The 21,652-nt window shown below is 59.2% G+C and overlaps 1 protein-coding gene across 1 annotated transcript in view; it reads right to left on the bottom strand.

The window, feature by feature from the left end:
* Positions 1-243: 243 nt before the first annotated feature.
* LOC144253760 (putative RNA-binding protein 19) overlaps positions 244-21,652 on the bottom strand; it is a 28,990-nt gene continuing 7,581 nt past the window's right edge. The window contains 13 exon segments of the mRNA XM_077796458.1: positions 244-341; positions 9,474-9,656; positions 10,975-11,095; positions 13,002-13,202; positions 13,774-13,884; positions 14,824-14,840; positions 14,843-14,919; positions 15,237-15,355; positions 15,944-16,092; positions 16,627-16,830; positions 17,597-17,668; positions 19,410-19,488; positions 20,788-20,867. Of these exon segments, the coding sequence (XP_077652584.1) occupies positions 244-341; positions 9,474-9,656; positions 10,975-11,095; positions 13,002-13,202; positions 13,774-13,884; positions 14,824-14,840; positions 14,843-14,919; positions 15,237-15,355; positions 15,944-16,092; positions 16,627-16,830; positions 17,597-17,668; positions 19,410-19,488; positions 20,788-20,867 (1,511 nt within the window).

The raw sequence follows: 21,652 nt of genomic DNA, 5'->3' as shown, positions 1-21,652 counted from the left end.
TGGGTACAGGGTCCTGGCTTCGTGTGGCTGTGACCCCTGCATGGCTGCTCCCGCCCCTGCTCCCGGTGTGCAGGTGTGGGCTCAGTGTCACCCGCGAGGCACCTGCCACCAGGATGCCCAGGTGTGGGCATCAGGCCCTGGGCCGAGGCTTCATCCCCCTCCACCCTGGACCTGTGAGGTCGTGCGCACAGAGGTGGGGGCGGTGTCCCAGCCTGGCCCCTGACCACCTACCTCTGTGCCAGCTCACAGCTGAAGTGTCTGCTCCTTGTCGTCACGGTCACTGTCCTCCAGCTGCTCCAGGATCCCGTCCAACACCACAGACCGCTTCTTCTTTGAGGGCTCTGTGGGAGCCCAGATGGCAGGAGAGGCGGGGAGATGCAGGTCCAGGAGGACAGAGACAGAGGGGACATGCGCAGGAAGGAGCAGGAGAGGGAAGGCAGGCGACCTCTGGCCCCAGCTTCCCCGGCCTCCTCTATCTCCCCCCCCCAACCCCCACGAGCCTTCTCTGTCCCCCACTCCTCTGCCTGGAGGCCAGACGCCAATGGCATAGGAAGTGGCTGGCACATAGTAGGAGCTCAATAAAGCTGGGTGCACTGCTGTAGAACCCAGGGACCCCAGGGACGGTGCAAAGTGACGATGAGGAGCAGCTTTGGAGAAGCGGGGACATCTGGCTTGGGCTTTGATGCAGGCTCCCCCTGACATAGTACCTACTGTGTGCCACGGCCCTGCTCCTCTCAATGGCCCACAGTAGGTGTGCAGGGGGGGAATGAACCAGACGGGAGGTCAAAGGCTGTCCAGCTAGGAAGCGGCAAAGCATGGACCTGACCTCCAGTCACACGTAAGTCACGTCCTCTCTGCTTCTCAGACTCTGGTGTTGGCCAGAGAAGAGCCAGGAGACCACAGCAGTCGGAGCAGGGGTGCTGGTTCCCTGGCCCTCCACTTAGGAAACGGGGCAGGGAAGATGCTGAGAGCCACAGCGGAGTCCAAATGATGCATGGCATTTTTGCCAGAATGGAGTGGTTGAGAGGTGACTCCAGCAAGCCATTGAGATGATAATGGTTATTTTAAGCTGTATATATTAGACCCCTGCTGTCGCCTAGGCCTGCTACTTTGGAGTTCTAGCTAGTTTGGAGTTCTCACGGGGATTCCCAGAAGAGTTCCCAGGGAGCATGTATGGAGTGTGCTGGTGGAGTTCAGAAATAAAGTTTGTTCCTGCTTCAGTGGCTCCTGATTTGTGCCCAACCAGACTGCGGCAGGAAGCTGGACTCTGGGCTGCCTGCTCTGTTAGTCTTTCTGCTAGTCTAACCACTCATTGGTGGGCAGCCTCACTCAATTTAAGGCTTTCTTTGTACAGAGGCAGCCTGAAGAACCTCATGTGCTCCCACTCCTCCTCCTCCTCTTGAGTCTGCAGGTGCCTCGACCCCCCAGAGCCCTGGCCTCCTTCCACACCTGCCTGAGGACTCCCCAAGGGGGGTGTCACAGTGCTTGGCCCAGGGTGGAACATCTCGGTGCCCTTCCAGGAGCCCAGGGGGACTGACTGAGCCACCTCCCCTGTCTTACTGTCCATCACTAAAGGGGACGTGACCCTTCCTGTCCTCTCCATGCTGTGGTCTCCTTAAGCCCCTGTCACCTTCTCTCTGGGAACACCAACCTCTTGGGACCCCTCTGAACATGTGACCTAAGAGACCCGACGTCCTATGGGCATCACCTGAGCTGACCCAGGCTGCAAAAGGTGCCCACCTGGAGCCCTCGCCCAGCTCCCTGCCCACCCTGCCCCACCCCACCCCACCCCACCCCACCCCACCCACCAACTCGACAGCCTCCTTTGTTCTGTGCACCTCTGCATCCCCAATTTGCACCTGGCACTGGGTGGGCTCCCGAATTCCCTGGGGTGAGCGAGTGGGCTCAGGTGAGGACACGCTGAGCTGCCCACGGGGAGGTGGAGGAGGGCCCAGCGACTGCACCCTCATTGTTGGCCATAGAGGGGGACAGGGGACAGGATGTGGGGCTGGCAGCCTCCTCCCCCTCCCTGCTGCTGCTCAAGGCCAGGGCCGCGCTGATCGCCAGCCTCCAAGGTGCACAATGGCCTCTGAGATTGGATCTGCGGGCAGGTTACGGGCACCAGGAAATGGAAAGTGACGACACAGGATGTGGCTGCCGCCCACACTCGCGTGAGACACCCAAGTGTCAGGGCAGATGCTGGCTACACCTGTGCACAACTCACACTGACTGGCACCCCCACCTGCACCTACGCCCCCTGCAGCTGCGTCAGGCATCAACACAGAGGGCCCAGCCATGCCCGCCTCAGGACAGTGCTTCCCAAGAGGGACCACAGGTCTTGGGGATCCAATGCCCGGCCTCTGTGGGGCGCTGCATGACCCAAGAGCCCTGTGTTCTGTGGCTCCTCCCAGGAGGATGGGCAGCGAGAGGGGCCCGTTCAGGAGAAATGGAGACTAAGGGACTCGTTCTGGGCCTACAGGGGTCCAGAAAAGCCCAGGTACCTGGGCTCTTGCTGTGGTCCTACAGTGACCAGCTGGGGACCGGGGAGCCCAGTCCCCAGGCCTCAGCCTCCACATCTGTAAAATGACGGGGAAGAACATGGGGATCCTGGGTGGGTTCAGCCCAGCAGCGCAGCCCCTCTGAACACGGGAGGACAGCAGCTGTCACCTGGCCCTTCCAGTGGGGAACACTCTAGCACCCACGACCCCACTCAGAACGCTGCCCCCTGGCAGATGCCCACAGCAAGCTGCTCCTTGGGGGGCGGCCACCTATGGCCAGCGGGAAGCCACATGAGGGGCTCTGGGGCTGGTTACAGCCGGGCCTCTGCCTCCTGCTCTAGGAACGCTCCCCCTCCCTCTTCAGACAGGAGACCAAGGCCCTGAGAGCTGGAAACACTGCCCAGGGCAGAGGGAGCGGCCGAGGCTGGGATTGGCGATCCTTCCAGGGCCACAGGCAGAGGTGACCAAGGGACCTATGGAGCCTGGTGCAAGGCCAGGCCCTGGTTCAAAAACGGAGGATTCCACGATGGCCGGAGCAGAACCCTAACCACAGCATGTGTGACCGTGCGGTCACTTGCCCAGGGACCAGCTGTGTCCCAGAACCTCCTTCCTAGAAGAGGGAGACAACTGCCTTCCAGAAACCAGGACTGAAAGCAAGGCCACCCTAAGAAAGGCCACTGACACAGGGGGATGAGGCCTCTACGGACCTTTGCCGGCGCCAGGGCCTCGGCCAGAACCGTATCCAACAGCACTCCTAGCACACTGGGCTGCAGGGACAATGAATGAGAGCATGGGGACATGCCCAGCCCAGCCCCGAGCCCTCCCAAGTGCTCTCAGTCCTGGCCACCTCTGTCCCAGCACCGTCCCTACAAGTGCCCTGGTATGGAAGGCCATCATGTGAAACATGGGCAGAAGTGAGACCTGTCCAGTGAGTCCTTCAGCTCTGTGCACAGGGGCTGGTGCCCAAGGGCAGAGGCCCCTGAGCCTGCCCAGCACGCCCCCAGCCCACAGCCTCTTTGCCCTGGGGACTTTCAGGTGGAGAATAAGGGCACATGGTGGACCAGACAGGGACATCTGGACCAAACCTACTTTCTTATTTAGGAATCTGAAGCAATGGAGGTCTCTGGGCACCTGTTAGAGTCTGTAAACAAGTCAGGATGGGGCCCTGGCATTTTGTCAGGGGGAGTGGTTTGTGAGGTGGCGCCAGCGAGCCATTAAGTGTGGAGATTCCTTTTTGGTTGACTGCTGTATCTAGTTTATGTTAATTAAGATAAGCTGTGTGAAATGTATACATACCCCTCCTGTCCTACAATAAACGGCTCCCACTCCTGCTGTATCAACCTACACAAGTTGCTCCTTACACCCCCCCCCCCCAGTTATTTTGCTGCAGCCGGCCTGCGGCAGGCACCTGCTGCGGGGCCTAAGCCCCTTCTTCCCTGCTCTGGCTGTGGAGTGGAGTCTGCTCCAGCCACTGTGCACTGGGGCCCTGCAGAGTCTGGGGCCCCCAGCTGTGACCACAGTGCCTTTAGGCGGGTGGCAGGGTCAGCAGAACTCCCTAGAACCTGGCCCAAGGCAGCTTGGGAGGCTATGAGGGTGGGATGTGACTAGGGGGAGAGGCAAGTGGGAAGGACTCAGTCCTGCCACCGACGGCTCTGCCCTGGGTGACACTGTTGGCAGGTCCTCCCGCCTGCTGCTCCTGCCAGGTGCCTGATCTCATCTCAAACTCTGAACAGCTCCCAGGAGGGCGGCCATGCAGTGAGGGAGGAGCAGGGTGACAGTCTGAGGTGCCTGAGGCCTGAGGGGACAGGGCTCGGGCTCAGGAGCTGGTTTCCCTACTGGGAAATGGGGCTGAGGACAACCCGCAGGCTCTGATGACCCCAGGACCCAAGGACGGAAACAGCCCAGTCCCCTAGCCTGGCCTAGCACGCAGGACCACTAGGTCACCCCTGCACCATCGGGAACCACGGCGCCTGCGTCATGAGCTCTGCACGGTCTGAAGCCAGGAGAAACCGAGGCCCAGGAAGCCAGTGGCCGGGCAGGGGGTGGGGCCGCTCTGCCCAGCCTGCTCCACGGACTCTGTGTGGACTCTGAGCTTCCCACAGCAGTCCCTGAGCCGCCCACAATGACCCCAAGGAAGGGAGGGTCCGCAGGGCCTCTGGCGCCCGTCTGGGCATCACCAAGGCTGGACTACTCATGGGTGGGAGCACAGCGTGGTCAAGTGCAGAGGGCAGAGCCCTGGGGGGCCCAGCCGAGGCGTTTGGGGCCGGGGAGCCTGCTGCGTGGGCTCCCCCAGAGTCTCCACAGGCTCTGGGCTGTGGAGGGCCTGGGGCTGCCTGAAACAGTGGCACGTGGTGCCCCACATGACACCTGTTAAAAACGACACGCTGGCGGAGGCACAGCGTCCCCACTCAGACCAACCAGGGGACGACAGGCCCTTCCAGACCCGGGAGGAAGACAAAGGGTGGCAGAGAGGAGCCTTCCCAGCCCCGCTCTGGGTCAGACCAGCTGAAACCCTCAGCCGTCCTGGTGGTGGGGTCCCAGGCAGGACTGCCCTCCTCGTCTCTAGTCTCCCTGCGGGTGTAGGGGACGGTGGCCGCTCCTCCCTCACAGGGCTGTGTGTGGCACAGGGGGACAGGTGCACAGAAGGCGCTGGGGACAGGTGCACAGAAGGCGCTGGGCACAGACACAATACTGAGAGCGTGCCACACGGGGGCTGGTGGTTCTTCCTACACCTGAGAGGGCAGCCTGCAGAACCAGCCTGACGCAGAGCACCAGACTGTCCCCCAGCCCTGAGGTCCTCCCCTGGCAGGGGACCTTTGCTGGCCAGTGGCTTTGTCTGAGATCTGGGGCTTCCCTGGAGGAGCCTCAGTCCTTGAGCAGGCTCACAGCGACCCCTGCTGTCCGACACTCAGAACTGTCTCAAACCATCAGCCAGTGCCACCCAGGAGGCCAGGAGTGGGAACAGGGATAGAAAGGGAAGGGCCTGGTTCCCAGGTCTGGGAAACTCCACCAGGACAATGCAGGGAGGGGATGCTCCTATAATTAAGTTCAGGGACACTAAGTCCTGAAATAGGCAGGGAGCTTGAGATAAAAGGAAGTCCTTCCTCCCTCACTGTCTGCCTTTGTTCCTCTGGATAAGGGTCACCTAGACTCACCAGGGAGCCAAGAGGAACTGTGTTTCCCAGGGACATTATTTCCTGATCCACACATGCTGTTAGCAGCCTGTGCTGATCTGGTGGGTCTTAAATTGGGCTCTTTAAGGAGTAGATACCAAGAACTGCCCCAACATGGCTCAGAACCGCGGGGACAGGCAGTGTCCCTGTGGCATGCACAGAGCGGATAGTGCGTCCAGCCTAATCTACCTGCTGCACTTCAGGGACGACTCCCCTCCTGGAATCCCCAGGCCTCGACCCTCCTACCACTAATGTGGCACTTAGCTGCCCTTCCTCATGTCCCAAACTGGTCTGAAGTGCTCAAGAACAGGGACGACAGGGGCGGAGCCGTGGGCCCCTGGGTCTTGCACTGGAGGCCTGACCCCAGGTGTCAGAATCTCACTTGAGACCAGCTCTTTGCATCAATAATCAAGTCAATCGAGGTCATTGGGGTGGGCCCTAAGCCACAGGGACCGGTGCCCTTCAAAAGGTGTGTGGGGGTCGAACCCAGGACAGTCCTACGCAGGAAACCCCCTGTGGGCACAGGGAGGCCATCACAGCCAGGGAGGGAGGGCTGGACAGGCCGCCCCTCCCCGCCCAGCCCTCGGAAGGAGCCACTGCTGCCAACGCCTGGCCTTGGGCTTCTGGCCTCCAGAGCCCTAAGGCAGGCCATCTTTGCCGATGAAGGCCCCAGGCATGGCCCTCTGCTCCAGCAGCCTGAGCAGACGGAGGCAAGGGACTCTAATTTCTATGCCACAGAAGTGTCTGCTAAAACTCTCGGTGGCTGCCCACCAGGCCACAGTCCAAACCTCTGCCGGGCACAGAAGCCACTTCTCAAGGGGAGTCTGCCTCCTTTTCCAGGGCACCTCCCGCCTCAGCCTCTGCCACCAGGCTGCTTGGCCTCCCTGCCTCCAGGCCCCAGTCTGACTTGGAGACCACAGTCCTGCCATGGCCCTCCTGGTACAGCCTCCTGCGCTGAAGCCACCAGCTCATATGTCCCCCAGCTACTGCGGGTGCCTGGGGACAGGGACTGCATTCCTCTGCTCTACTGTCCTGGGTGCCAACTGCCTGGTGGCCCAGGGCCTATTGGGAATGAAGGAGCAGCAGACACTGTGGCCACACGCACAGGCACCTAGGACGGTATCGGGCTAACTCACACTGCACCCCACCAATTCTGCACCCACCAATTCTGCAAGGCCAAGGCTGCTGGACGGGACTACATGGCTATGAAAAGGACAAAGGACCGTCCCTGCTCATGCTCTGAAGACTCAGGGCTGGACAACATATGGGCAGAGGACAACTGCATCAGGACAAGGTCCAGGGCTGACAGAGGGGCCAGGAGGCCTGTGCCTGCCCATTACCTACTGGCCAGGGAGGTGCAGGATTACCGACGTGGTGGAATGTTCTAGAAGTTCCACATCGGGGTCTTTTCCCTTGGAACTGAGGGGAAAGCCCACAATCCATCCTTTTTGCTATGCCTGAGGATTTCCTGGGTGCCAAGGTGTGGGAACAAGGGAGGCCTTGGGTGCTGATAGGTGCTGCTGCTGCCCACCACGCACACAGCTCAGGACCACCTGAGGGCCTGCGAAGGCTCTGACTCAGAGCCCGGGCCAGGGACCTCTCCAACAGCACGGCAGGGGTCTCCAGGAGAGGAGGGGCTGTTCTGCACAAGCCTGCCCCCCGCCAGGTATGGTCTCCCAGAACCGCGTCCTTCCACGAGAACAGGGTACCTGCTGTGTTCTTCTTCCTGGAGATGGAGCAGCTCCTCAGGGCCCCCACTTTGGAGAACACCTGGAAAGAGGAACACGCAGCCCCTGAACTCCCAGGCCCTCCCGCCACCCGAGCAGGCGTGGCTCCTTATGGGAACAGGGAGCAGGGTGCATGCAGACTGCCACCAGGTGCTGCTCCAGGTAAGGTGGCCTGTGCCAGGCCCTCACACCACCCACCCATCCAGTGACCCCAAAGGCACATTCAGATGGGTGGCTGAGGGCCTGGGGACCTCGGCTGCGAGGCAGGCTCTGAGCCACCACGCAGCCCTGCCAAACACTGTCCTCCCAAGTTTGCCTTGTGGAAACCTGGGTCGCTCTGAGGGGGTGAGTGATGGCCAGTCCCCCAGGCCTCCCGAGGCGGCAGCTAGGCTGGTTCTTGCTCAACTTATAGAATGAAGAACTGGGGCACGGAGCCGTTGAGGGGTTCACTGCAGAAGCCGGGTGTCAGTCTGGACACATGGAGCCTACTGACCCCAGGCCTGACCTCACTGCCCTCAGTGCTTAAAGCCAAAATAATTAAAAAACAACAACAAAAAACAACAAAAACCCTCTAAGTCACATGCCACCCTGTAGTTCCCTTTCCCTTCTGTCTCCCTGGGGCCAGCTCCACATGGCTCTGCCTGCATCTTGAGGACCAAAGACAGGCAGGCGCTCAGTACCGTCCACCAGGCGAGCGACAGGGAGCAGGAGGAGTGGGGACCCCAACGCACACACTCGCAGCAGGCAGGTGAGTCAAGCATGGGGCCCTGTACTGCAGGGTCTCACTGTCCCAGTCAGACCTTCAAACCACCCAATGGGAAGCTTCTACTCATGTCTCATGACCTAAGCACAGACTGCAGGAGTCGCCCACTGGCAGGAGTGAGGCCAGGATCCAGACCCAAGAGGACTGACCCCAATCACGGCTCTACACTCAAGTGCTAGGACAGGAGTCCTGTGAGCTGGGTGTGCTTCTAATGAGCTGTGTGACCTCAGGACAGTGAAGCAGCCTCTCTGAAGCTCGGTCTCCAATCTGAACTAGATGGTCCTGGCTGGGCCTTCAGCTCCAGGGCCTTTACTCCTGAGGATGCTCTTGAGCTGCTGTTTGCGCATCACTGAGTAACGCTGATCCCTGATGTCCCACACCATGCCAGGAATGACCGTGACACCACAAGGACCACAGCTGGCCCCAGAGACTCAAGGCCACCTGCCTGAGACACTGGTAGCTGCACCTCTAGAGGCCAAGCCAGGCATGGATGTCGGTGGCTGAGGGGCGGACTGCAGCACACAGACAGATCCAGGGCTCAGGCTTCATGACAATCAGGTGGGGAATGTGTGCGCTGCCCCTTCCTGGCTCTCCTGGCCACTGGCAGGGCTGTTATCAGTCCCAAACAGCTTTCCAGGACCCCACACCCAGAGCCCTTTATCTGGAGGTGCTGGTCTTGGTGGTGGGGAGATAACATGGCCGCCCCCCTGGAGACCAGAACAGAGAGTGGAGCTGCCAGAGCTGTCCTCCTGCCCAGCCCAGCCCAAGACATGGCCATGGCGGGTCCCCCTCCTGTCACCCTGGGGAAGATGACATCTGGAACAACCGGCAGAGAGCGGGGTGGGGAGCTGCAGGGGAGAAGGCACAGCTCAGGGGACCAGGACAGGGGGTTGTGTAGGCAACATGGTCAGAAGAGAAAGACGGGCTCAGGGCGCTGACCCAGGAGGTGACATGAGCCCAGCGGGGGGACGTCGCACCACGTCCTGGAGCAGATCCAGGCTGAGGCCTCCTCTGTCAGCCAGTGAGCAGAAGCCAGCCCCTCCAATGGCTGGACACTGTCAGGACACTCAACACCGACCTGAGAACAGGGGACAGGACCTCAAAACCAACCGGGGGACCGGGGACAGAGGAGCATTCTGACAGGGTCTGGACACGGGTGCCAAGAAGCCATTGTGCATGCTCTAGAGCCCGTATGCCCCCAGGGCCCATCTGACACCACCTGTGACCAGTGGAGAGATGCTGGGGACAGTAGTGCCACATCGGTCTTGGTCACCCTGGGCAACAGCCACCGGTTACAGACAGGTGTTCCCACCATGTGGGGGTGTCAGTGGCCAGCAGGCTGCATCTCCCATGTTCTGCGGAGGTGCATGGGCACCACTCTCTGTCAGGGTCAGAAACAGCCTGAGAGGATGCAGCCGGCCCAGTCCCAGAGCGGGGGCCAAGGACGGCACTGCCCACGTCACCAGCATGGTGGCCAGTTCCCCAGCAGTGGCTCCTGAGTGGAAGGACATGGAGGGCAGGCCAGCAGGCAGGGAGCAGGTGCCACTCTGCCCTCTGTCACTCCTGGGGCCTGGCACTCCACAGGGTGCTGTGGTCAGCAAGGAAGATGCTGCTGTGGAGTGGACCCTCTGGTGGGAAGGAACTCAGGCAGCAGCCAGCTGCGAGGGGCGGTCACCTCACGCGGCACAGAAGGCCAGTCCTGAAGACCCACGGGGAGCGGACATGAGCCGCGGGCATGGCGGAAGGCCTGTGCTCAGAGAAGGCCACGGAATCCAACTGACACTGGCTGACCAGAGTCGACTCCTCCTCTACTTTTTTTTTTTAAACCATAAAACACTTTAATTTTTTGAAAATATATGAGAACAACGAGGGTGGTAAACAAGAGACGGTCTATCTTTAAGAGGAAAATCCTTATCTTAGTAAACTAAGCAACTGGAAGCCCTGTGTGTGGGGGGGGGAGGGCCAAAGGTCAAATCTTAACATCTGGGTCAAACAACCCAGTCCTCAGAACCTCCCTCCAGGTGTCTATTCTAAGACTTGGTTGTGGTCTCCAGACTACGTGGTTCCATGGGAAGCTGCCTGTCTCCTAGGGGCAGCTGGGGGACGGGGAGGGTCTCAGGTTTTGGCATCCTGACGGGGCGAGGGCCAGGCCAAGCCATGACCTGCAGTGTGCACCACAGTCCTGAAGGAAAACCTCATCCTGCCTCCAATGCCCCACTGTGAGGGGGTACCCAGGGGGCTGGCAAGCCTGTGGCTGGGGACACACATTGGTCTTTCCTTTCCTGCCTGTGCAGTCGCTGGACACCAGAGGGCGCTGAGCCACTCCAAGAACATGGCCCCCAGCCCCTCAGCCCCTATGGAGCTCTGGGCTTTCATGGGCTCTTCTGGGTATGAAGAGATCTAGGTTTTCTTCCTTAACCGTTAGCTGACAAACTAAAAATCTGCTACATTACGTTGCACTCGTAATTCTGATCTCTTTTTTTTTGGTACCAGGAACTGCATTCAGGGGTGCTTCACCACTGAGCCCCAGCCCAGCCCTATTTTGTACTGTATTTAGAGACAGGTCTCACTGAGGCTGCCTTTGAACTCAGGATCCTCCTGCCTCAGCCTCCTGAGCTGCTGGGGTGACAGGCGTGGGCCTCATCACCCGGCTCTGATGCTGTTTTTCAGGGATGTTTTAACACCTGCATAATCAGAGACCGAGACCCGCTGGTCTGTGGATGAACAAAGCCCTAAAGCAGTGGTCTGCTGAACAGCTCCTGGCTCTCCGCCCACCCCTCGCCTGCCCTCCCATGACATTAACCTGTTCTTACCGGTTTCCGGCTCCACCATGTTCTTTTCCGCAGATGCTTCTTGGGGCTCTTTCCCCTGTGGGGCTGTGCTGGAGAAGACGCCAACTGGAGCCCACTCGAGATACAGGGGGACGTGGTGGAACTGCAGAGGCAAAGGTGCCAATACTGTGGGTCCCTGTCACGGGACACAGCTGAGAGGGACTCAGTTCCATGTGCAGATGACGCGCTCCAGGGTGGAGAAGACGGGTGCTCGACAGGGCAGAGGAGCCAGGAGAAGCACAGCCCAGAACCCCAAGTGCTCTGGGTGCCTGAGGAAAACACTCGGGCCCAGGCTGGGAGGCAAAAGCCCCGTCTCTGTCGCCTTGACCTGCAGTGGGTTCCAGGTGCTCTGTGCGCTTTCTCTAGTCAGAGGATGAAATGGGGACTGTGACAAGGGGAGGAACTGCTGGCACAGGGCAGCTCCAGGGGAAGTCAGCGGGTCACAAAGCCAAGAGCGTTCGTGTTGCAGTTCAGAGGCGACCTGTGTGCCAGGGGTTTCTTAAAAAAGGTTGAGACAGCCACTGCTAATAGCCACCTCAGTAGAAGACCCCTGGGTAGCTACAGGGCAGGGTGGGAGGGAGACTTGTCAACTTACAGCCTTTGGGACTCTTCAAATTTCATACTGCATTCAAGCCTCAAAGATTAATTATGCCCAGGAAAAAAAAACAAAAAAACAAGCAGCCAGGCACAGTGGTGCACACCTGTAATCCCAGTGGCTTGGGAGGCTGAGGCAGGAGGATAGGAAGTTTGAGGTTAGAAAGTTTGAGGCCAGCCTCTGCAACTTGGCAAAGCTTTAAGCAACTTAGTGAGACCCTGTCTCAAAATAAAATATAAAAAAGGACATAGCTCAGTGGACAAACAAACATCCATGGTTCAATCCCTGGTACAAAAAGAAAAAAGAAAAAGAAAAAAATGTGCTCGGGAGGGAGAGGGAGCAGCCTGGGGGTCGGACAGTTGGCGGTGCCACTTAGGAGCTGTGTGGCTTCCGGTCACTGGGCCTCAGTCGAGGCTTGTGACAGGAGCGGTCAGTGAAGAAAACACTTGTCAGAGTCAAAGGGGAGGCTGCGTCCAGACGTGCCTTCGCCATCGTCCACTCTGGTGGTGGGGACTCCTTCCTGAAGCAGCGGGGAAGGAAGGGGCAGCTGCAGTCCAGACACGGCTCCTGGCCGGGCCACCAGAGACACCGCGGTCTCACAGGCCAGGTTCTCACCAAGCCCTGATGGTGCAGTGGGCAGGGCCCCAGCTGGGAACCCCCCAGGGCTGGAGGGTCCAGGAAGGCCTGCCTGCGGGTGACTGGGGACCACGGCCTGCAAAGCACCAAGGGGCCTGGCAGACAAATGACCTGTGGTGGGTGAACGGTGGCTCCCCAAGAGATGGCCATCTAGACCCCCAAGACCTATCAGTGCATCCCCTGCAAGTACCATCAAGACCCCGAGATGGTCCGGGGTTATCTGGGTGGGCTGTAAGCCCAGGAGAGGGATCTGGGGCCAAGAAGAAGGCCACGTAAAGACGGGGCAGGGACGGGAGTGGCGCAGGGAGCTGACAGATGCCGGGAGCCCAGCAGTGGACAAAGGCAGGACAGGTCCTCCCCAGAGCCCCTGGAAGCCCTGGCCACACCTTGCTCTTGGACGCCTGCCTGCCTGCCAGCTCTGCGACAGGTGCACTGTGTGGTCTTAGGCCACCTGGCTCATGACCAACTATCATGGAGCCCCACAGGCCCCTGTGCTGCAGATACACACCTGTGCACACACAGATGGCTCTGCACACAGGTCCGGCCGCAGCTCACCAAAGGCATGGACAGCGCCACAGCTAACTAGAGAGACCCAAGTCAAGGCAGGAAAGGAAGGCCGAGGACAGCCGGAGCTGGGCAGGGGCCCAGGGACCTTCCTGCATCGCCCTCAGGGAGGGCAGCGGGACCAGCACCAAGGTGGAGCCAGGCCGAGCCCGTACTGGGCAGTGGGCACACCAGCTCCCGGGCCCTCTCCCCGCAGCAGCTCCCTGCGGCCTACCTTGGAATAGGCCAGGTGTCGGAAGGCCTTGCGGGCCTCCAGGGGCTCCAGGAACTCCACGATCACAGTGACGCCACCCTCGGGCAGCAGCACGCGGCCCAGGCGCCCAAAACAGCTGAAGGTCTCCCGCAGCTCGGCCGCCAGGGTGCCTGCCAGGAGGTTCTTGGCCAGAATCACAGTCTTGCTTCGTTCTGCTGCCGCCTGCAGGGAGGAGAGGCCACGTGAGGGAAGGCAGCAGGGCTCTTCAGCCGGACACTGGCACTGACCTGGCGGCCTCTAGTCAAGGTGCGCACCTGGGGACTCAGTAGCCAGGCATCTGGAGGACCCAGGAGGCGCCACCCACTGAGGGCGAAGGCCCAGGGTGCCCTGTGAGACTCCCGGGATCGAATCCCAGCCCCAGCTGAGTCATGCAGATCCTGACAGTGACTGACCACAGCCCCACTGGACCTCCCAGGCACCCTGCGCTGGGCAGTAATCTAGATCGGCACCTCAGCGCAGAGGGCTCTTCCTGGCACTGGGGACCACCTGCGGCCACAGGCGTGGGAAGCAGAAGCATCAAGGAGCCCATGCCCCCAGGAGCAGCCCACCGCCCCCAGGAGCTGGCTGTCCCTGTCCTTAGGAGGGGCGACTCTGAGGTTGAGCTCTTGGTTTGGTTTCAGTCACCACAGGACCCCCACACACACACACCCAGCCTCCCCTGGGCCATCCCCAGCTCTGGAGCAGCAGCAGTCGACTCCCTAGAGGTGGGGACAGTGGGGCAGAGGGCACCCACCTGGCTGAAAGAGCCAAGGATGACACCGTTGTCGATGAGGAAGCGCCACACTTCTTGGACCAGCTGAGTCTCCCAGAGGGCCACAAGCACGGCCACCCTGCCCTTGGTCTCCTGTGGGGAGAGGAGAGGAGGCCGGGCCCCTCAGGCAGGGCCTAGCCAGTTGGGCAGGCCCAGCGGGGAGGGGATTCAGGGTGCTGCCGCCCACCTGCACTGAGGTGGGGACCACGCTCTGGTGCTACACCAGCTCTCTGCCCTCCACAGCCACACATCCCTGCCCACCCTGGGGCTCTTCCCTTCCTGCAGTGGGCAGGTCTCTGTGAGGCTCCTCTTGCAGCCCTGGGGCTTCTGCATGTGCTGACCTTGACCCCATTACAGGCAGTCCTTGCTTCTGTCACCTCCCCACCCGCCCACTTTCCTGCCACAGCTCCCCCAAGCCCTCCTCTCTTCCCCTGCCTCCTCTAGGTGGCACTGCAAGGTGGGACCTCTGTCCAGGTGCTGCTGAGCCCCAGTGCTCACAGGGCACGGGCAGGGCCTGAGAGGCTGTGGCTGTCCCTCCAACTCAGGTCAGGATGCCCTCCCCAGCCCAGCAGCCACAAGCCACCATAGGCACCTGAAGTGTGGCATGTTCGGATCCAGGTCGTGCTACCCACAAAATACAGTGGATTGGTGGAAAGAAGGGAGGAAACACAGTGTGGCTTTTTACGTTGCTCACGTCAAAGTGACGAGGCTCTAGACGTCAAGTTGAAGACGGTGTCTCGTTAAGACTAGTTTTGCCTGTTTCTTTGTACACACGTGGCCACTGGGACGCTCACAATTACACGCGGGGCTGGCCTTCTACCTCCAACGGTCAGCGCCGACCCGAGTGCCGTGAGGAGGGTAAAGGACAATGGAGAAAGCAGCTAATGGGCAGAACCAAGGGACGTCCTTTGCCAAGTGGCTGAAAAACACTCCGGGGTTTGCTTGAATCGACCCCAGCAGAGGGCGACCGTGGACAGCATTTGGAAGGAAGCCTGTGGACTCAATGCACGCAAGACACTCGGGCTCACTCACGTGGTCGAACACTTGCTCTTGGTGGCACTGTACTTCTGCGCGATGGCATCGGCCACGGCATTGGGCCCCATGAACAGCGTGTTCCAGTTGTGGGAGCTGAGGGCAGGGGCAGGCAGAACGGGTCAGGCTGGGACCAACAGAGGCCTCTCACAGACACCAAAACTGCCATGAGCCTCGCCAGCCTTCCCCGTCCCCCGCCAGCTCTCCTGTCCTGGGCGAGCACCCGGCCTGCAGTGAGGCCGCAAACCCAAGCCCTGACAAGTGTCGGCATCTGCCCTGTGCCAGGGACCCAGTCCCGCTCTCCCGATGTGCAGTGGGGACACTGAGGCCCTGAAGGCCCCACCCTACAGAGGGAAAGGGCCTGGGCGGCAGAGCCTGGACGGGTGCAGAGGCCACGCAGGGCGGACGAGGACCTGGAGCTGCGGGCTTTGTCCTCAGATGCCTTCTTCTTCCTGTAGGACGAGCTGGGGACGTCTGCGTCCTCACTGGCTTCCTTCCTGATGGTGGACGGCAGCACGTGCAGCATCCTGCCCTGAGGGGACAGAGCAGGAGGTGAGCGGAGCCCCACCCTCCATCTTGTCTCCTTGTCATAAGCCAGCTGGACTCAGCACTGAGCCCTGATGGGAGATGGGGACGGCAGAAAGAAAGCCATGTTGTCACTCTCCGTCCAGCTGAGGCTGGGGGCACCAGACACAGCAACTCCAAAGGGACTGTACCCCTCTGTGAGCATCCCACGGCCCCCAACTCCCCCAGTGTACCCTGCAAAAGGACACTGGGAGCTGCACACGGCGGGGGCCAGTCTGCCCAGTGCCCGCGAGACCAATATGCCATGAGCAGATGGATGGAGGAGCACTGGAGGTGGCCTGGCATGGGCCTGGGCACACCACACGGGGACACTGGGAGAGCAGCAGCTCCCTGGTTCCTCAGGGCCACCCACACACCCCAGCAAGCTCCCCTCTCGCAGCATCATCCCTTCAAGTAATTCACTGGAGGCGACAACGTAGCAGGCCACCGTGGGTCCTGGGACCCAGAACGTGGACACGCGCCTGCTCATACAGCTGCCTGGCATGGCCTTCTCCATCGCCAGGATCAGTGACCTGGTGCCCACAGGCCACCTCACCTGGAACACCTGTCCATCCATGGCCACGTAGGCCTTCACCGAGTGCTCAGGGAACATGAAGGTGACAAAGGCAAAGACCACAGGCCTGCAAGTTCCCAGTCCAATAAGTAATGACCAAGGCAAGAACAAAGGGCCCTGGCTGTGGCCTCCTCTCTGAAGCTCGTTTGGATGGAAGACGAGGAAGGACAGCCTTCCCAGGCAGAGGAGCACTGTGGGCAAGAGGGGCTGGATCCCAACACCGAGCAGCCAAGGAAGCCCAGGAAAACGCCTCCACCTCTCCAGCTCGGTGCTTGGAGAGAGAGTGAGAATCCCAGCTCTGCGGGCGTCGTGGCTGGGGCTGTGCCTGTAATCCCAGCGGCTTGGGAGGCTGAGGCAGGAGGATCAAGGCCAGCCTCGTTGACCTACCAAGACCCCGACTCAAAAAATGAAAAGGACTGGGATGCAGCTCAGTGGTACAACGCCCCTTGGTCCAATCCCCAGAACCATTAAGAAAAAAAGAAAAAAGAGAAAATCCAAGTTCAAGTTCAGAGAGCAAAAGATGTCCTACATCTGCAGCAGGGAGGGACAGCAAGCCCTGTTCTAAGATGAGGAGACCCCAACTGGGGCCACTGTCCAAGGCCAAGAGCTAGAGGGAGGTGGAGGGGGCTGCCCAGGGCCGGGGGCTACCCAGGAGCAGGTCCTACCGTAGGTGGAGAAGAGCTTCTCCAGGTCCTCCTCGGTGCTCGTGTAGGGCAGGTTACGCACAAAGAGTCTCCCAGAGCCGGCCAGGTTCTCCTCCTCCTCATTCTCCCCGAGTGTCCGGCCTTGCCAGGGCTGTGCGCTCTTCTGCAGGGGCCCCTTGGCCATAGGGACTTGCTTCTCCCTGAACACCTTGATGTAGCGTCCACCTGCACGAGCAGAGGGGTCAGGGCTCCGGGGAGGCCCAGACCTTGCCAGAGGCCTGGCTGGTGACCCAGGCCTCTCACTGCTGCCCGCCAGATGCTCCGGCCGAGGAGGGCCACGGCCAGCACCATGCTCCTGGGCCCTATGTGGCCTGCCATGTGGCCTCAGCCCTCGGGAGCCACAGGGACATATCCTCTGGGCTCTGGCCCTCTCTCAGGCACTGCTGGCTGCTCTGTCTTGGGAAAGGCTCCTGTGACAGCCACCCTGGACAATCACCTGCTCACGCGCCTCCCAAGGGCTCAGGGATCGCCTGCCTCCGCCTGCACCACAGCACTCAGTCAATACCTTCCGCCTGACTCACTGGCAGGACTCCTGGGGACCCCTGCCTTCCCCACACACTTGCCCCGGGAGGCGTCCATGCCACAGATGGGTTGAGGACCACGTCCCAGCTCAGGAACGGCGCACCTGCTGCACCTCTACCAACCCTGCGCCCTAGGCAGGCCTGCTGCACGTGCCCATGAGGCCTGGCGGCCATCCTGGGAAAAACCTGCCTTCTCCTCCCCGGCCCTTGCCTCATACCCTGCCTGCCCGACGCTGTCCCAGGGCCATGTGCCCATCACCTGCTCCAGCACCGCCTGCCTTTCTGCAGCCTGTTTGCTGCTGGACCCTCAGTGCTCAGAGCGTGTAGCAGGAGGGGACACTCAGCACATGCACCTAAGCCAGGGCCCGCGGGAGCCAGGGTGCCTGGGATGCAGCGCCGCGCCTACTTACCCATGTACTCCCGGTTGCACTTCAGGGCTCTCTTCACCTCCTCTTCGCTGCTGAAATCCACAAAGACGTACCCTGAGAGGGGACCACGACAAGGTAACTGCCAGCCCTGACAACGCTCGGAGTCAGAGGACGTGGCACCTGGCTAGGTGCAGAAAGCGGGAGCCGCCATGGCACAGGGTGACCCCCCACCTGGCCACCCTTTGGAGGAGCACTCAGCACCCGACTGGCATTGCTGGTGAAGGCGCAAAAACCAGGCCCCTTCTGCCTCCCTCCCAGCCTCACCCCTTCCCTGACCATGTTCTGCAGAGAAGAAATGCTCACGATGGCCGCTGTGACCCAGCCCAGCACTGGAGGGTCATCTCCACATCACCCTGCAGGTAGCTGTGGGTGACTACACAGCAACAAGCAGGTGCAGAGGCCTCCACAGCCTCAACCTCACTGGGCTTTGACCCATGAAGCCGCCGAGCAGCACCCCGTCTACACCACCACAGTCTCCCCCAGCCTCCCTCCCAGCCCACACAAGCAAAAGCCTCCATTGCCTCCGGCTGCCAGCGGCCCTCCCTGCACTGGCCAGCGGGCCTTTCTAAACCCGAGGCTGTCCTAAGCCCCAAGCCTCCACTGGGCCCAGGCTCCCCCTCTTACTGCAGCCCCAGGGCCCAGCCCAGCTTCCGCCCCCACACTTCCACCTGGGTCGTTTGTTGCCTTCAACAGCGTCATGCTCAGGTGCTGGCTCTCTCCATCTCCAGGGCCTCCAAGATGCTGTCCCTGAGCCCAACAAGGCAGGTACCTTCCTCCTGGCTCCCTGCCTGGTCTCTGAGGCACCATGAACCGGTGGCCCCACCACCAGCACCAACACCAACAGCTGCACTCCGAGCGTGCCCAGTGCTCACACCGTCCGGGGCTGACCCTGACCCCTCCCAACTGCAAGACAGGTCTGACTCCTTATGCAGACAAGGAAAGGAGGCTGAGTTCCTGTCCCAGGTCACAGGGCTCCTAAGTGGCTGGCTGCGCTGTGAACCTGGGCAGGGGCTCTGTCCCCCGCCCCTCACACTGCCCTCTGCTGAGCTCCAGGAGTAAAGGCTGCCTGAACGATCATCCTGGTGAGCTGGGCAGGAGAGCTGGGGAGGGACGAGACCCGACACAGCAAGGGCACTGGAATACCCCGACTCAGGAGCACCTTTCTCCTTGGGTGCCAGCTCGGCCAGACCTGACCACTCTGCCCAGGTGGCCTCTTCCTGCCAAGGCACTCCCAACCCCAGGGTCCAGACACCCAGTGGCCACAGAGCCTTAGTATGGTTCTCTGAGATGTAGCTATTCTGCCACTGGTCTCCTATGGCTTTCTGGCCTAGCTGGCCACTAGGATGGGCAGGTGCCCACCTCTCCCAGATCCACCTTCCTTCCAGCCATGCTCACTGCCTCAAGACAGCCAGACCCAGGGCTCCAAGGCCAGGGGAGGAGGCTCACAGCCCGGAGCAGACATCTGGGGAGATGGTCTGGGACAACACCACGCGTGTGCAGAGAGGTAGGGGACTGCCCGCTGGCAGAGCCGCCCATGGACTTAGCCCAGCAAACCCAGACCTGCGGGCATCTACCTGAACAGAACAGGGGAACCTACTAGAACAGTGGAGGAGAAAATTCTGACACTATACGCCAGGCTGCCAGAGGCAGGTATGAGAGAGATCTGCATCTTGACCAGTTAGCCACATCCACAGAACTAAGGACCCCAGGAGGAGAAGGAACAAGGCTACCTTGGGACCTCCCCAACCATGTGACCAGCCCTCCCCCGCACATCCGCCCAGCTCCCAGGCCTTACCTGTCTTGTTCCCGAGCTCATTTCTCACTATTCCAATGGCCACTGGTTTCAGGGGCATCAGGAATTCCAGGACATTTTTCTGCAAGGACAAGTTTTGCCCCTTATCAGTCCCCCAAGAAACCATGCAACCATGCAAGAGATAAGGAGCAAAGTGTTGGATCAGAAAAGACAAAGGAAGGAGAAAAACTGTGATCACTTCATTAAGTCACACTCATCTCTCCTCCACCATAAAGAAAAACTGGGAAATAAAAACTGAAGAAACGAATAATGTAATAAAAAATAGTAACATCAGCAGCAGCGTTTTAAGGCATTACATCTGGTCTTTTGTTCCTAAGGAGTTGTTTTTTTGTTTTTTGTTTTTTTAAATACTTGGGGTTAAAGCTGGCTTTTCTTACTTCTCTTTAAAGCACGGATATTTGTCTACGTTAATCACAGTGACAAACCTAAAACTGTAGGGAGGCCCCCGACCTTCTTAACTACTCCCTTCTCTGGACATTGTGAGATTTAAACACATTTTTAAAAATATGTCAACATTCAGGGTGTGAAATTCTAACAAATACTAAAAAGTACAAATCAGGAAACCAAACTGGTTCCTAATTCCAAGGCCAGCTCACTCTTCCTGGCTCCTTCTGCAAATCAAAAGCCGCAGATCCATTTCCCATCTGGGCACTGGGGGAAGCCCTTGAGGCCCCACCCATACGTAGCTTGTCCTACAAGGTGACAGAAAGACAGAAGGACACATCTGAGCGCTCCAGGTCAGTGGAAGAAGCCCAGCCAAGTTCTGAGCTTTCACATTACTGCATCCAAGTTTGCAATTACCAGATTCTTTCCAAACCTTCCCCTGCCCAGAGGAAAGCCAGCATGGTGGGTCACACACAGCTAGGTTCCTCTGGGGATGAAGCCATGTCCTGCTCCACACCTGGCCTTTTCTACTGGCCGTGGCATCTTAGGGGTCTTCCCTGTCATCATGTTCTTTGCTGTGATACGTCATCTTACACCACTTTCACTTGTCCCTGTGAATTAACCCAGGTTTAACCTGGCACTGGTGACATTTTGGGCTAGTGACTCTTTGTTGTGGGGGCTGTCCTGTGTCTGGCAGGGCTTACACGGCACACCTGGTCTCTGTTCACTAGAGGCCAGCAGCCCTTCACAGATGTCACCATCAAGAGCACCTCTGACCACGGCCAGATGTTGAGCAGGGGTAGACCACTCCCCTCCGAGAACCACGGACACACCACTTGCCCAGAAATGGAGCTTCAGGGTTGATGTGGCGTTTTGTTCTTATCAATGACTGCAAATCAACACGTTGAGTTATAAACAATAACAGGAAGGCTGCAAGAACGTTCCCGCATCTAGGCTCTGGTGTGCCGGGATTCACCTGGGGCAAAGCCTGGCCAGGCACCAACTCCGCAAAGGCCTGGATGTCCCTAATGTTGCCGGGCAGCTCCACGAGGCCCTCTAAAAGGCAAGAAAATGGTTATTGCCAAACATGAACAATGCGTACCATTTTGGCAAGTGAAAAATGTGACCTCCAGTTTTGATTTTGTTTTTTGATAATCATGACAGAATCCAAACATGTGCACTGGCCACCCGAGTTCTTGTTCTTTGAAAACCTTCTGTTCTTTGTGTTATTGTTCTGTTGGGTCATAAATCCTTCATAAAAATCTCTGTAAATTAGAGACACTAGACTCCTGCCTCTGTTAGGCATGAACCACTGGTGACTTCACGACAGCTGCTGGCTTCCAGAGCTCTGGGCTGGTAGGTAGGTAATCAACCCATTTTTTTTTTCCCACAAACCTTTACAAATTGCTTAGAAAGAAACTTTTTCAGCTCAAATCCTTGATGTATCTGAACCTGATTTTATCAGGAGGAGTAGGGCAGGGGTTCATCTTTTCTTCAAAAACAGTTAACTAGCCGGACACAGTGGGCAGGCCAGTAATCCCAGTGGCTCTGGAGGATGAGGTAGGAGGATCACAAGTTCAAAGCCAGCCTCAGAGACTTAGTGAGACCCTGTCTCAAAACATAAAAAGGGATGAGGATATGGATCAGTAGTTACAGGCCTTGAGGTTCAATACTGGTAGCCCCCCCTAAAAAAAAATTGACCCCTACTCACAAGGAATTGCTTCAGTATTTCTAACAGCATAAATTGTAAGTAGCTCCCACGTCCACTTTAGGAGATCAGGAAAGTGTATCAAGGCGTCTCCTGAGGAAGGAAGACTACACAACAAGGCAGTGGTGGGCAG

Source organism: Urocitellus parryii, chromosome 3, assembly GCF_045843805.1.
Source record: "Urocitellus parryii isolate mUroPar1 chromosome 3, mUroPar1.hap1, whole genome shotgun sequence".
Lineage (NCBI taxonomy): Eukaryota > Metazoa > Chordata > Mammalia > Rodentia > Sciuridae > Urocitellus > Urocitellus parryii.
The sequence above is the reverse complement of the archived record's forward strand: the minus strand, read 5'-3'. Positions and strand labels throughout refer to the sequence as shown.